General features: G+C 35.2%; 2 protein-coding genes across 3 annotated transcripts in view; one reads left to right on the top strand and one right to left on the bottom strand.

The window, feature by feature from the left end:
* Positions 1-471: 471 nt before the first annotated feature.
* On the top strand, positions 472-4,712 carry LOC106141856 (uncharacterized). Its single transcript, XM_013343493.2, has 2 exons — positions 472-1,065; positions 1,891-4,712. The coding sequence occupies exon 2, from the start codon at positions 1,896-1,898 to the stop codon at positions 4,170-4,172; it is 2,277 nt and encodes a 758-aa protein (XP_013198947.1). The 5' UTR covers positions 472-1,065; positions 1,891-1,895; the 3' UTR covers positions 4,173-4,712.
* Positions 4,713-4,852: 140 nt separating this feature from the next.
* LOC106138387 (leucine-rich repeat-containing protein 24) overlaps positions 4,853-15,881 on the bottom strand; it is a 46,919-nt gene continuing 35,890 nt past the window's right edge. Inside the window, exon 2 of one of the 2 annotated variants that reach the window (XM_013339519.2) lies at positions 4,853-6,821. In XM_013339519.2, coding sequence (XP_013194973.2) covers positions 5,035-6,786 — 1,752 coding nt within the window. In that variant the 5' untranslated portion in view covers positions 6,787-6,821 and the 3' untranslated portion in view covers positions 4,853-5,034. The remainder of the gene's footprint in view (positions 6,822-15,881) is intronic. The other variant, XM_060950237.1, reaches the window with a different exon arrangement.

Consider the following 15,881-nt stretch of genomic DNA (forward strand, 5'->3'; position numbering starts at 1 on the left):
TTAGTTGCTTTCAAAGAAAACGTTGAAGCTATATCGTCTGACACTAAAGTGGAGTGTATACATAGCTTTTTACATCGTTAAAGTTACAAAGAGAAAACAAGACAAAAGGATCAGTCTTATGTTTGGGAAGTTTGTATAATAAACAATATTTACAAAAGTTGGGAAGACAAAGACATACATGAAAAAGGCATAAAGGAACATCTAAGAAATAAAGAAGGTAAATCTAATGCATTATTTCAAAGAGGAATGCGTATTTAGATTACAATGTCCCCTAACAATGGACATTTTCAACATTGAAGTCATTCAGAGATCGACTTCATTGTTAGAATCCCATTCTAACGTGGAACGCATTCCATTATTCCCTTGGAATAAAGCCTGCATCCTCACTTCAATACCACAACGTATTAACAAGTACCATAAACGCTTTATCGTACAATTTAAATTTAATATTGATAACAACCTTACGTATATGGGTCAAACACAAAAACGAAAGAAAAATGGTTCAGATTTCATGAAGACCTCATTTTCCACTTTTAAAAGTACCAATTATTTTATTATTATACTTTACCTTTTAAATAAACAGGATTTTAATGTTTCTTTTACTTTATATTAAAATAAGTTATTTCTTTGGCCTAACCAATATCAAAATGTCTTCTCCTGTAGACTGTTCGGATACCTAGCTGCTCACTTTAAAAGATGTTAAAAAATATTTCCCAAAAGCAAATAAATTAGTCATCATTATTGTCACAGTGTAGGAAGAATACAGCTATCCAAATATGAACGGTCATTAATTTATCATTTTACAAACAATAATTAAGACACATAAACATACTGTTCCAATATTTGCAGTCTTCTCCTGTAGACACATAAAAATCCAAAATTTTTAAGTATTTTGAACGCATCCTTTGAGTTAAATTTGTTGTGTTGGCATTACTGCGTTAGCTGTCATTCATTCGTCCATAACACTGAGTAATGGCGTCTCTTTTAGTGAAAAATAATAATTTAATAGGATACACAAGATTTTGGTCGACTTTTGAAGATCTTTTCTGTATTTTGCATAAATTGGTAAGTACTTACTTAATAAATATTTAAACCGTGAAGTTTTATGTCCATTATATATAGGTTTAATAAATTGATCATGCTTTCGTGCTAACCTCACAACATTGTCCGCCATCTTATTGTTTTTAATTATTATCTTCCCTGTAGACATCTTTTCTGTGTATGCGCATGTCTACAGGAAATACATTTGTCTACAGAAGAGATGCGAAATTTCTTTTTTTTTTATTTTCCTTGTATTAAAAAGACTTTTTAGAGATAATAAACTTTTTTTATATTCTTTCGTTATAATAGTCACTCAATGTTCGTTAATCAGGTCGATTCTCTAAAAAGATAAAAGATTTAATACTTACTAGGAACTTTTACATGGTATATTTTTGTTTTTGACTTACCAACTTGATAAATATTATAAATTATTTTAAATTTCTAGTGGTCCGCCTGTGCTGCTTATTAATAGTTGCATAATTATGCACTTTTCCTGTTTCTTTTATAATATTTTTGTGTCATGCGAGTGATACAGGATAACAATTATGCTGTCTACAGAAAAGATGAAATAAGCTTCACTGTTGAGCTAAATAGACTTAGGTTTATTTATCTTTATACATAAAAGGCTTCGCTGAGTGACTGACAGATAATGCATATACATAACTACTAAACCTGGGAAGCTTAAATTCTACATAATTATGCTTTCTTTACAAGTTTAGAGATGGGAGGTAATAATCATTTGCAGACGCTAGTCATAACTCACATGCATGGAACTAGAAGTTGAAAAAGCATCCTTGAAACTATGTCAATTTAGCTAAGGCATGACAGTTTGTTGCGTTATTGTTACAGTCATCATGCCACGTACCGGCAGAAGTAGGATTCAGCTTTCGGATGAAGAGAAAAAAAAGCGTAGGCGTGAACAAAAGAAGCTTAGTATTCGACGTGCACGCGCCAAAATGGACGAAGCAGCATTAGAAGAAAGAAGAAGGCAGGACAGAGAAAGATATTACCGTAAAAAGGAACAGGGTAAAATAAAAACTATTAAAGACTACACGCCTAGGGAACAACGAAATATTAGAAAAATATGGAGAGAAAAAGCTAAATTAAAACGTCAGAAGATAAAAAATGCCAAAAATGCTTTGAATTTTATTGAACAGAATACTCCACCATCTAGTCCCTCCTTTTCACGTATGAATGTTGGTAACGCGACTTTGAAGCGCAACGCACGAAAATTACGGAATGAAAATAGAAGTCTCAAACAAAGAATACTTTTCTTGGAATCTAAAATGGCAAAATATCGTATGAGAGCTTTAAGATCTAGCAAAAGAAATGAAAACAGGAATAAAAATTCAGGAAAGAAATTAAAGAAAGTAAAAGAAACGAAGAAAGCTGTTGAAGAATTTTTGCTTCAAGATGGAAATAGCACACTCACTTCAGGAAAGAAAGATACAATAACAAGAAAGAAGATCAAGAAGCAGATTAGATTTTTAAACGATTCGCTCATTAACTTACATAAGTCTTTTGTCAACAAGTTAGGAATTAATATTTCGTATGAAACATTCCGTAGATACCGCCCATTTTGGGTGCTGTTCCCTAAAGTTAACTCTAGGAACACCTGTTTATGTGTGATTCATGCAAATAATGATTTTATGATTCAATCTTTACATACTGCTAAAATAATTCCATATAAATCTATAACAGAAGTGCTGAAGCATTTATGCTGTAACAATTCTCTTAACTTGGCTTGTTTGGATAATCGATGTTCTGGTTGCAAGGATAAATTTTTAGAATGTGACATTTCTAATGCTAACGACACATTATCATATGAAAGATGGATTACAAAAAGTTTTCCAGTAGTTATCAAAAATGTAACAAAACAATGTCGTAAAACGATTAAAGAAAGAGTGCAAACCACCAAAAAAGGTTTGTTTGAAAAATTTATTTCAAATTTGCCAATTTTGAAAAAACACGTAGGTACTATGATCTATCAGATCAAAGCAATACAATGCGTGCAGAAAAATATGTCTCCAGTCGATGGTTTATTGCACATCGATTTTTCGGAAAATTATAACTGTAAATATGGGCAGGAGGTTCAGTCAGCTCACTTTGGGGGATCTAAAGCCCAAATTTCACTACATACAAGCGTGTATTACAATACTAACTTAGAGCCTCCCAATAATTACATAAATAGTACATCTTTCTGTACTGCCTCCGAGAACCTGCGCCATGACCCCGTTGCTATTAGCATTCACTTAATGAGTTTAATAGAGAGAATTAAGGAACTTTCTCCAAATCTTCAAACACTTCATATTTTAAGCGATGGCCCCCTTACTCAATATCGCAATAAGTCGATGTTTTTTTTAGTCGCCTCTTTATTAAGTAAGGAATTTTCTGTTTCATCTATCATTTGGCATTTTAGTGAACGGGGTCATGGAAAAGGTGCACCCGACGGTGTCGGTGGATGCATCAAGCGCATTTGTGACAGTCACGTTGCAAGAGGTAAAGACGTGTCTAATTTAGATGATTTAATGGCATGCTTATCCGTCAATTGCAAAGGAATAGAGGTATTCAAAATAGATGAGTCGAAGTTTTCCGAAATCGATCTTTTATTGAAAAGGAGCGCTACTCGTCCTTTCAAAGGGACGCTTCAAATTCATCAGATTACATGGCATTCAGAAAATCCAAATGTCATCCATGCCAGACGATTAAGTTGTTTGGAATGCGCAGCCTATGAAAAATGCTCTCATTATGAAATAGGACAAATTGAAATAGATTTCAAAGTTACAAATAGTCCTATTGAATCAATAATATCTGGCCATACTTTTGATAACGAGCCTGCATCACCTCAGGCGGGACCTTCCAATCAACCAAATTCATTGTTTGAACAAAATTTACCTGAAAGCCCTAGGACTAGCTCTGCCTCAACAAAACCAATATCGCCTGGTTTTTCTGATAAACTGACCCCAGATAATCCTATAGAAGATGTTTTATTACAAAATTATAGGCCTAATAAAGGCGTACGTCGCACTCGTCTAATTTTAAACGATTCTGATTCTTCCGATGAAGCTGTCCCTAAAAAACGCCGAATGCCTTGTTGGTTCGATGATTCTGAGGACGAAAACATTTTTTAGACTATATTTCTAAATTTATTTCATTTGGAAATGTTTTTTTGCTATTTTTTCTGAAAATATACTGATGTTGTTATATTAAAAAAAATACTACAGAAGTGACATCTTATCTGTAGGCAGATAGTGATTATTGTTTTGTTTTTTAATTATTCCCTTTTATAATTAGACTTTAGGGAAATAAATATTCATTTGAGATCATGATTCAGTATTGAAACTTTGATAACAAATTTATCATAATTTGATAGCATAAATTAAGATTATGTTATTTTCTGTAGGCGTTTGGATCTCTTCTGTTGAATTTCTACAGGAAAGTTGTCCATTCTGTGGACGGTTTTTGTTATTTTTTTTTTAAGTAAAGTTATTAAGTTTTTTTTAATTTTCTTGTTTCTGATGTTATTTACGTTTATATTAACCCGGGTTTTCAAAATTCTGGGTTAAAATTTTAGTTATTTGATTATTAAAGTGAAGATAATGTTATTTTCTGTAGAAAATTGGATCTCTTCTGTATCCATAAAAAAAATTAAAATGTGATTTTCTGAGAGATTATGAAAGACTGATCTACGTTAACATGATTAAGAATAACTAGATACTATGTTATAATAAATGGCTGATTTTCAAAACAATTTATTATGTTTTATTTTTTAGACCTCACGAGTCACCGATTTTGTGTTTGACCCATATCTCACAGGATGTCACACATCGTCCGCACTTTTCTTATCCATTTAAACTATTTACATTTAAATTAATAATCACTTCGAAATTGTCATAATTGTAATAAAATTGGGGAAAGTCTAATTGACTCGACTCTAAATCACTAGGTACCAGGTCACCTCAGAGCTGAGGCATCCAGTACCAGTGGCCTAGGCTAAAGGGAGACGAACTCTGGTGGGGGAGGTGGTAAGTTTAAAACTGGGGTTTCTGACTGTTCAGGGTTATCCGAATTTGCTCCAGGAAGTGACCATGTTGAACTCCCAGTCGCAGTAACTCTCGGACCCATATTATCATATGCTGGTGCTGTACAGCACGTTCTACTTCTTCTTGGTAACGTTGCTCCACCGCTTAACAGATCAGGATACTTCCCCGGTTCTCCTCTACCTGCTACTTGTACCGATATGAATATATTCCCATAAGGAACGGGCACTGCGAACTCTGCTGGTGGAGGAGGAAATGCGCCAGGCGTACCTTCTATAGTTATATGTACAGGCTCAAAACCACACCCTCTTGGTTGATTATCGTCCATTGATCGATCAGTTAATTCGAAATCACACGGTGATGCCATATCTCCAATAGATCGATCACAACTAACAACTACCGATGCATCGATTAGTCTCTTTTCTTGGTCAGTAAAACTCCTGCTTGGTGGTACTGAACGTTTTCTCAAATGCCAACAGGCCACTGCAGCTATAAACCCCAGACTAGCTAATACACCCAACGCGCCGAAGACAACTCCTAAAAGTTGGGGAATACCAGGCGCAGTACGAGCTGTAGCTGTTTGCGATCTTGGTAACACTAAACTTATTATCGCTCTGGATTCTCCTGCAGGGCTTTTAGCCACACAGGTCCATTCACCAGCAGCATTTGATGTGACATTATGAAGAGTTATATTCACCCATCTTACACTTCCAGGTACTCTATCTTCTGAACTATCATCATCCAAGGTAGTTTCTGTTTCTTCCATATCAATATCTACTGTATTGTTATGAACATTTACTCCATCGAATAACCATGTTACTGTTGGCTTTGGAACTCCATGCACCCAACATCCAAAAGAAGTAGCTAAGCCGACTTCTGCCCTAACTACTAATGTGCTAGAACGCACTTCAGGAGAGCAAGCCATGCTTTCACTAGGGACGTTTCTCCACTTATTACCGGCTTGAGTAGAAGGCTCTACGCACAATAATTCTTCTGTTCCCAATTTACTATCTAAGAACCATTCTTTGAATTCCCTGAGACGACAGTCGCATCTCCAAGGGTTTCCAGATAATGACACCGTCTTCAAAGACGGCAAAGAAAATGTAATCAAACGCAGGAATGTTAACTGATTTCTACGTAAATCAATCGTCTCTAATGATTTCAGATTGCGTAATGAATTGGTATGCATAGATCTTAGTCTACAACCATCTAATAATAGTATTCGTAAGTGTGGTAGCGGTGGGAACTGGTCAGCCACAAGCGTGGTTAGAGGGTTGTTACTTAGTACAACTAATCGCAGTCTTTCGTTGCCTCTGAAAAGGTCTCTCGGCAGATTTGAGAGGTCGTTGTCTCCCAAATCCACCTCTATTAAAATCCTTAATTCTAGAAATGCGTCAGCGTGTATCGATCTCAATTTAGTCGCCCGTAGATTTAACTTTTGTAAATTGAGGAGTCCGATGTTTGCGAAGATCTGCTGAGGTAAGTTTCTGAGCGGGTTGTCGTGCAAATCGAGGACTTGTATGTCTGGGGAGAGTGACGGTGGACGGCGGAGGTCACCGGAGGCGCAGGTGGCTGTTTTCTTGCCGGAAGACCATTTGCAGTGGCATGTGTCAATGTGTGCGCAGTCCAGCCAATCGCTTGAGGTCCTGGCGGCACACGAAGTGAAAATCACTATCCAGTACCACCCGGCCACGCGCATACTCATCTCATTTCGGCTTTGTGTTTACAGCGGCTGACTGCCTGAAACAACAGAGAAGTGTTTATAGTAGCTAAACAGCACTAACGAACAATGAGTCTGGGCATCGTCAAGCTAATTTATCTTCTACCCCATGGTAATACGTTATATTTTTGCGTGTTTAACACCTTCGTTTGACGGAAAGTACAATTTAACGTAAATATTTTTTTAAGCGCATATTTCAAAAGGTTTTCTATCGAATCAGGTTGAATTTCTATTGGGAATTGCCGAAATATTAATGCTTTGATTAAATGCTTATACACCCTCGTAGGGATCGGTTCGAGAACAACTTTCTTAATTGAGAAACGGATCGTTTATTTTGTGGAGTCTCGGAAATAAAACGGTGTGATCTTATACTTGATATCTTTGGAGCGAGAGTTCAATTTTCATTCAATTTAAGTTGTATTTCTAGGAGAACATTTGAAATATTTTAAACGAAAAATAACAATGCATGAATCTTTTGTAACCAGGCGATTATATGCTTACTATTAAACTGTTGCAAAAATGTGATAATACTTTGCGTTGTCGTTATGTAGATTTTATGTTTATTGTTTAAATTACTTTATACTCATAATATCATACATACATACATATGGTCACGTCTATATCCCTTGCGGGATAGACAGAGCCAACAGTCTTGAAAAGACTGAATGGCCCCGATCAGCTATTTGGCCTAATGATAGAATTGAGATTCAAATAGTGACAGGTTGCTAGCCCATCGCCTAAAAGAAGAATCCCAAGTTTGTAAGCCTATCCCTTAGTCGCCTTTTACGGCATCCATGGGAAAGAGATGGAGTGGTCCTATTCTTTTTTGTATTTGTGCCGGGAACCACACTCATAAATCATAATATCATCAATATATTATGTTAAAAATGTGTATATTGTTTCTTTTTACAGTAAAAACTACTGAATGTATATCGATGGAGTGACGTAAGTTATAGAATCATCAGAGTCCATACTTATACTATAAATGCGAAAGTTAGTTTGTTTGTTACTTTTCACGCGATATCTTCTGAATCAATCTTATTGAAATTTCTCTTTATATCTAATCAAGAGTCTGCAGAAAGTTATTTAAGTTGGGTCGCCGACAATCGAACCAAGTAGAGAGAAAAGTCGGAAGGCGGACCCTGGGACCCACTTATGTGGGGGGTGCAACCAGAACATGCATAGGGTACCTTTCATCGTGGTAAAAAGTAATAGTTCCCGAAAAATCTGTATTCTTTTGTAGACGGCGCTTAATTCACGCGGGCAAAGCTGCAAACAAAGCTAGTTGTTGAATGATTATAAATTTATAAAGTGGTTCATAGGTGTATCTATAAACATTTCGTTACCAACTGTCTTTGTAAACGTACATATTTCCTTTTTCCGCCACTAGGTGCGCTACTTTCCTTGTCTCTGCCCTCTGTTTTTTTGTAAAAGTGTAATGCAACAAGTGAATAAATAAAACATTGGTTAATAAGAAATCTACGAGTTTAATTGAAAATATTGCCAATCCACAATACTAGTCATACTTTACACGAGCGAAGGTAAGCACTAATATATTATTAAAGAGAAGAAATGACTGTGTTTTTTCGGATTTTGATAAATAAATACATATTGGCATTGACAAAAATGTGTCAAGATAGATAGATAAAACTCTTTATTGCACCATAAGAGTAAAACATGGGAAAAAGTAGAAAGAAACGTAGAAAGTGGGAAAAGGTAACGACAAAGAAGAAGAAGAGTAAAACATACAAAACAGATAGAGATGGTACAAAGGCGGACTTATAGCTAATGCAATCTCTTCCAGTCAACCTTTGGGTGGAAAAAAACCAAACAGGAGATTGGCGTTGGCGTATAGCAAGATAAATAAATGCACACAGAGTATATAAAGACTAAAGATAAACTATATTTCTGTTAATTTTACATAAGCAAAGCGGCAAACGAAAGCTAGTTAATTATATAACTGACGACAATGTATGAGGACAGTGTAACAATGTACTAGCTCTGTTGTTCAAGCACTCGACTAATAAACTAAGATTATGGCTGTGAGCAAAATCAACGTTTCACTTAATGAATTCTACTCGTACTAAACTACGTTATCTGCTACCTTGTTCTAGTGTTTCACCTCAAAATGACGTCCGCTCGTGAATATTAACTTATAAATATACGACATGTTTTTATTATTCTTTTATTCATCATAATTTTATAATTGCATATTATTTTAAAATTGCGATGCCCTATCTATCTTATTGTACCTATTTATAAGCAGTACCTACCTAACTGTTATTCAACTGATGTAATATGATAATGCAATAAAGATTTTGAATTGAATAGCAAAACTTCTTTAAATGACGTACATACATATATATATATAACGTAGTCAGATCTATATCCCTTGTGGGGTAGACAGAGCTATCAGTCTTAAAGAGACTGATAGACTACGTTTATCTGTTTGGCTCAATAACAGAATTGAGAAACAAATAGTGACAAGTTGCAAGCCCATCACCTAAAAAAAGAATCCCAATTTAATAATAAGCCTATCCCTTTGTCGCCTTTACCACATCCACGGGAACAAAATATAGTGGTCCTTTTATTTTTTTTATTTGTGCCGGGAACCACACGGCAAATTATAGTCGTAACTTCTATGCAATAGGTGTAGTTACCGTAATAATAATTAGTATTGAAAGTCTGTAATACTTTTTTCGATATTGACCCTTGTCACACTATAAGTAACTGTTTTTAATTAGTGAAAAATTACTCAAAAATACCTAACTTATAAGTTTTCTGATTACGATCTCGAAAGTATCACGACAGTTTTAAGTCATTCATAATTGTTTTTGTCAAAAGCAATTTCAATCGACAAATTGATTGATTATACTTTTACAAAGCGCTGAAGTCACAAACATTTTCCTACAAAACAATTTGTTCGAGGCACTTGAAGTAATTTGGTGGTGATGTCTTTGTTGAAAGAAGAATTCTGAGACGGATTCGTTTTGTGTTTAGTCCATTCGATGTCTATATAAAAGATATATTTGATTGTAAGCTAATGGTGAAGGTAAACGATTAGATTCCATAAGTTAACTTTATAATGTACGATTTTTTTAAGTTCTTGTGGTTGTTGAATGCGAGATGCGATTTAGGAAAGTTACACTTTCACCTTCATACTGCTACTGTGTTCATATACATAGATAAATATAACCACGCTTTATCCCTTACAGGGTAGACAGAGCCAACCGTCTTAAAAAGATTGAAAGGCCAAGATCAGCTGTATGGTATAAAGATGGAATTAGAATAGAATAGATTTATTTTCAAAATTGGATACAAGGTATCACTTATTGATGTCACAATTAAGATTAAGATTCAAATAGTGACAGGTTGCTTGTACTAGGTGTTGCCTGCGACTACGTCCTATTTAAAATAATTATTCCAATGTCTAAGCTATATTACCGTAAAGTTTCTTGAAAGTTCGTTCAGTAGTTTTTGCTTGAGTCTCAAATATAACACACTTACAAATTTTCACATTTATAATATTAATAAGATTTGTACAATACTGACGCAACAATGACGGCCTCTGTGGCGCAGGGGTAGTACGCTTGTCTGTGACACTGGAGGTCCCGGTTTCGAATGCCGGCCAGGGCATGATGAGAAAAGAACTTTTTCTGATTGGCCTGGGTCTTGGATGTTTATCTACGTATATAAGTACTTATTATAAAATATTGTATCGTGGAGTTAGTATCTCGTAACACAAGTCTCGAACTTACTTCGAGGCTAACTCAATCTGTGTAATCTGTCCCTTATAAAAAAGAAAGAAAAAAATATATATATCTTCGTAAAAATAAATACCTAACCTAAAAAAAGTTGACTTAGCGAATCGAGACAGTCTTAATGTCCATTTGGATGGAAGACATTCGTCTTTTGTCCTTCCTTCCTTCATTATTGTAAATGGGTTGTCCATGATGAGGATACCAAGAATGGGACTTTTGTGTTTTTGTAAAAAACCATTTTCATGCATTTTCCTTGTTCGTGCATCGGAGAGACAAACCGCTCGATGTTAGATGTGTGTTAACTAATAAATTTTTGTTAATTTTCTAGCTATTATACACTTTTACTGTCACCCACTTTGGAATACATACAAACATACATACATAACTTTGAAATACAATCTTTGTAATGTACTTATTATAGGTTGATATTATTTTTGTTTGTTTGTTTGTAAACTCTTTATTGCATATAAAAATAAATGTAACAAAAATAGAACAGTCATTGGATATAGAAGAATATGTATAATGGCGGACTTATCCCAATCGGGATTTCTTTTTTTCTTCTTTTTTATTATAGTTATATGATCTAACGATAACGAGATTTAATTAATTTCTCAGAACTTATTAGGAGAGTGTAGAGAGACATGCAACAATCAAAATAAAAATGTTGCAAAGAGGATTTGGAATGTATTACTTATCACAATATTAATCTACTAAATAATTAACTTTGAGTTAACTACTCTATATGACAAGTTTGTGACGACATCTCTACGCCACAAGACAACAGCCAATCACGTGACACCATTCACCAATAACAGCGAAGCGTCTAAATCGCGCAAGCAAAGATTTCACGGATTGGAGCATATATACAACCTCCGACACAACATCGTCGCAGCCGCGGTTCCCCAGGCATAACACCTAGCCTGGCGGAAGATCTTCCCTTTGGTGGCAAAGTGAAACAATGTCTCTAACTCTAATAAAATATAAATAAAATTATGTAATTTTTTACTTAGTACACTTTATAACATAAACATACATACATATAATCACGTCTATATCCCTTGCGGGGTAAACAGAGCCAATCTTCTTAAAAAGACTGATAGGCCACGTTCAGCTGTTTGTCTAAATGATAGAATTGAGATTCAAATAGTGACAGGTTGCTAGCCTGTCACCTATAAGAATCCTAAGTTTATAAGCCTATCTCTTAATCGCCTTTTACGACGACATCCATAGGCAAGAGACGGAGTGTTCCTATTAGACTTGACTACTAGCAACTTTATTTCATAAAAAAGTAATTATTTGCTCATGGGCAGACATACTATTAAAAATCAAGCCTTAAATCTTCTATGCACCTCCCGGAGGTTTTCTGTCAAGATTAGAAGGATTAATACCCAATGGTAGGCATTTATCTTGTCCGTTCTGTTCCGGATAGTTGACCAATAGATGAATCGATACCGTAAGCGAGATGACTTGGTTGGTTTGTGGGCTTTGAGAAACTATATGGTGTACGAAATGGGTATTTTTTTGTGGCATACATACATATTGTCACGTATATATCCCTTGCGGGGTAGACAGAGCCAACAGTCTTGAAAAGACTGAATGGCCACGTTCAGCTATTTGGCTTTATGGTAGAATTGAGATTCAAATAGTGACAGGTTGCTAGCACATCGCCTAAAAAAAAGAATCCCAATTTTGTAAGCCTATTGTAGCCTATTTTTGTGATATAGGGTAAACCGTATAGCTATTGCCCACTTAAGGACTTCAAACACTTTGGCTTCAAACAATAAAAAAAGTATTATAAGTTTCAACCATTTATAATTTTATTCTTATGTCTAAATAAAATCTCCATCAAAGTGTTAAGGGTTTTTAGTCAAAACTTACATGGCTTAGAAAATAATTAAACAAATTTAAAATTATCCAAAAATGTACAGTTATTGCCCATTGCTTACACTAATTGCCCACATCACAGCACAGTAATTGCCCAGTACCTTAAAATGATAAATTAGACTTTGAACTTTTGTCACTACTTCTGATGTTCTTCAAAAATGCCTTCCACCAACCATCACCTGGCCTATTTTATAAAAACGAATTAGGGCGCGGGTTTTCTTCCAAAAACTTTTGCATGGAGTCTAAAATATCTTCTTTATTTCGAGGAAATCCTTTTCTAGCCGATATTATTATCCAATCCTCCAAATGACTTTCTTCAGACAGTTAATATAAGTGACTAGCTGTGCCCGCAACTTTGTCCACGTGGAATTATTATTTTGGGCATTATTGAAGCCCTCAAGGATGAATAATTTCCCCCGTTTTTTTCACATTTTCTTTTATTTCTTTGCTCCTTATAGTTACAGTGTGATATTATATAACCTAAAGCCTTCCTCGATTAATGGTCTATTCAACGCAAAAAGAATTTTTTAATTCGAACCAGTAGTTCCTGTGATTAGCGCGTTCAAACAAACAAACTCTTCAGCTTTATAATATTAGTAAAGATGGTCCTATAGCGATAGATTTAAAGCTTACTTAATTGAAGTTGAAGCGCAGTCAAAGTAAGAGAAGAGGGGAAGGGATATAAGATAAAATGAAAGATTTAAATTACTTTTTAAGTGTATAGGAACAAACAGGCCAAAAAATACAATAAACTTGACTCTTGTCAAACAGACATTTTTAAATTTACTTGTCCGCCGAATTTATGGCGGGACGAAGGAGTTCCGCGTATGAGTTTTTATACATACGGTTGTCCGTTTGTTACTAACATATAATTTTATTTATTTATAGTATTTACAACTATTTAAATGTGATCCCTACAGTCCTAAACTGGTTTTATGTCCCAGATTATTAATAAAGGAAACTGGACCTCGGAACAGGGTATTTTTCAGCAATTTGCCTTGTAGACAAATTGTAAGAAGCATCTTGAAGAGCCTCGATATCTTTCTGTAAATTTGCTTTGCTATATTGCACTTTTGGTGTCTTTGGCATACTGTAAATAAAACAATAACGGCCAATAAGATGTTGTGCATAGCGATTGGCTACCCGCACCCACGAAATAATGTTAACAATATTTGCTACATTGTCAATATTATTGCGTGCATTTGGCAAAAATATTGACAATATTAGATACATAGTGAAAAAAATATTGACAATATTATTGCGCGTATGCAAGCCATTAAGCTAATAAATGTGACGGCAACATTACTGACTTAATCAAAAAATTGCCGATAATGATTGCCCTGGTCAATAACTATAGATATTAACCATGGCAATCACTAAAATTATGGTGGGCAATAACTAAAAATATGCCGAAATACGTATAGCGATTGCCCACCGTTAAAAAACCGTTGAATCTAATCTGATTTCAAATATTTTCATTAAAAACATAACATAACACGTATGATTTCGTCGTAACCATACACCAATAATGAAATATCAAATAAAATGCAGAAAAAATGAACCTCTAAGCAAGTAATTCCTTAAGAAAATTGCTAAAAAGCTTACCTGTTTGAGTAACACGTTCACCCGTCTTGACAAAATCTACCATTAATGTTTTTTTTCTTCAGTGTTAACACTTATCAATTTAAAAATCTACTTTAAATTGAACATAGAGTAACCTAGTAAATTATATTCGAAACAAGTGAGAACACAATCTTTGATTCAGATTTTTTTTCTAAAAACGGGCAATCACTGCCTGTGGGCAATCACTCTCTGGTTTACCCTATATACTAATATTATAAAGCTGTAGAGTTTGTTACAAGAACCACTAGTTCCTGAGATTAGCGCGTTCAAACAATGAACGCGCTAATCTCAGGGACTAGTGGTTCGAATTGAAAAATTTATTTTGCGTTGAATAGACCATTTATCGAGGAAGGCTTTAGGCTATATAACATCACGCTGCAACTTTAAGGAGCAAAGAAATAATGGAAAATGTGAAAAAAAAACGGGGAAAATTATTCATCCTTGAGGGCTTCAATGATGCCCGTAATAACTATTCCACGCGGATGAAGTCGCGGGCACAGCTAGTTAACGTTTATTTATACACCCCAGTTAATATTTATTGTCACGTTCAGAATTTCGGCTTCATGATAGAATTGACATTCAAATAGTGACAGGTTTCTAGTCCATCGCCTAAAAGAAAAATCCCAAGTTTGTAAGCCTATCACTTAGTCGCCTTTTACGACATCCATGGGAAAGAGATGGAGTGGTCCTATTTTTTTGTATTGGTGCCGGGAACCACGCGGCATTATATATACCATGTTACGGTTTTTATCACGTATGATATCTGTCCTCTTAAGAGACATCAACTCATCTACAATAGGATTATTGTTGCTTACATTCATACATTTAATTCCATCATTAAGCCATACAGCTGAACGTGGTCTTACAGCCTTTTCAAGACTGTTGGCACTGGACCTGCAAAGGATATAGGACGTGTCGAAATCTAAGTCCCTATCTCTAACAAGATAGCGATAAACTTCGGAACAAAGTCATCAGCGGCAACTAGTTTATCGCACAAAGAATGACAAATGACGTTCACAAAATCACAGAGAAACAGTTCCTGAGACTGTAGACTAACTTTCTGTATTGTAGCGAACTTTCCAAGTTACCCCAGCGAACTTTTTCAGCGCACGTCATTTACAACTCAACTCTTTTTTTTCGCTGCTATTGTGTCGCCGGGATCTTTGGAATGAACTGGTATTATTTTTATGAGTTATTTTTTTCCAACCGACTTTTAAATAAAGAGCATACTGTAGGAGACAATTTTTTGACGAAGATCATACAAACATACACAAATATAATCACGTATATATCTCCCGCGGGGTAGACAGAGCCAAGCTGCTTCCAAGTTGTTCTGTTTTCGGTTTTTCTTGCATAACTTTATGAAAAAAACTAGCAAAAGAAGCAGCTGATACTCATCATATTTCAACTGATTTTAAACTACAAAATGAGGTCACGTTTTTGCAATTACCCCGTTCTGCAAAGTCGGTGTAAATTCACCGTAATATGGCCGCGCTTCAGAATACAGACTCTGTTAGTGTGTATTGTCATGGTACATACATACATACATATAATCACGTCTATATCCCTTGCGGGGTAGACAGAGCCAACAGTCTTTTGAAGACTGATAGGCCACGTTTAGCTATTTTGCTTTAAGATAGAATTGAGATTTAAATAGTGACAGATTGCTAGCCCATCGCCTAAAAGAAGAATCCCAAGTATATAAGCGTACCTCTTTGTCGCCTTTTACGACATCCATGGTAGAGAGATGGAGTGGTCCTAATCTTTTTTCTATTGGTGCCGGGAACCACACGGCACATTGTCACGGTAGTT

The sequence above is a fragment of the Amyelois transitella genome, chromosome 21, assembly GCF_032362555.1.
Source record: "Amyelois transitella isolate CPQ chromosome 21, ilAmyTran1.1, whole genome shotgun sequence".
Taxonomy (NCBI): Eukaryota; Metazoa; Arthropoda; class Insecta; order Lepidoptera; family Pyralidae; genus Amyelois; species Amyelois transitella.

Bases quoted from the DNA above. Each gene is read 5' to 3' on its own strand.
- LOC106141856 (XM_013343493.2), top strand. From the start codon at position 1,896: ATGCCACGTACCGGCAGAAGTAGGATTCAGCTTTCGGATGAAGAGAAA.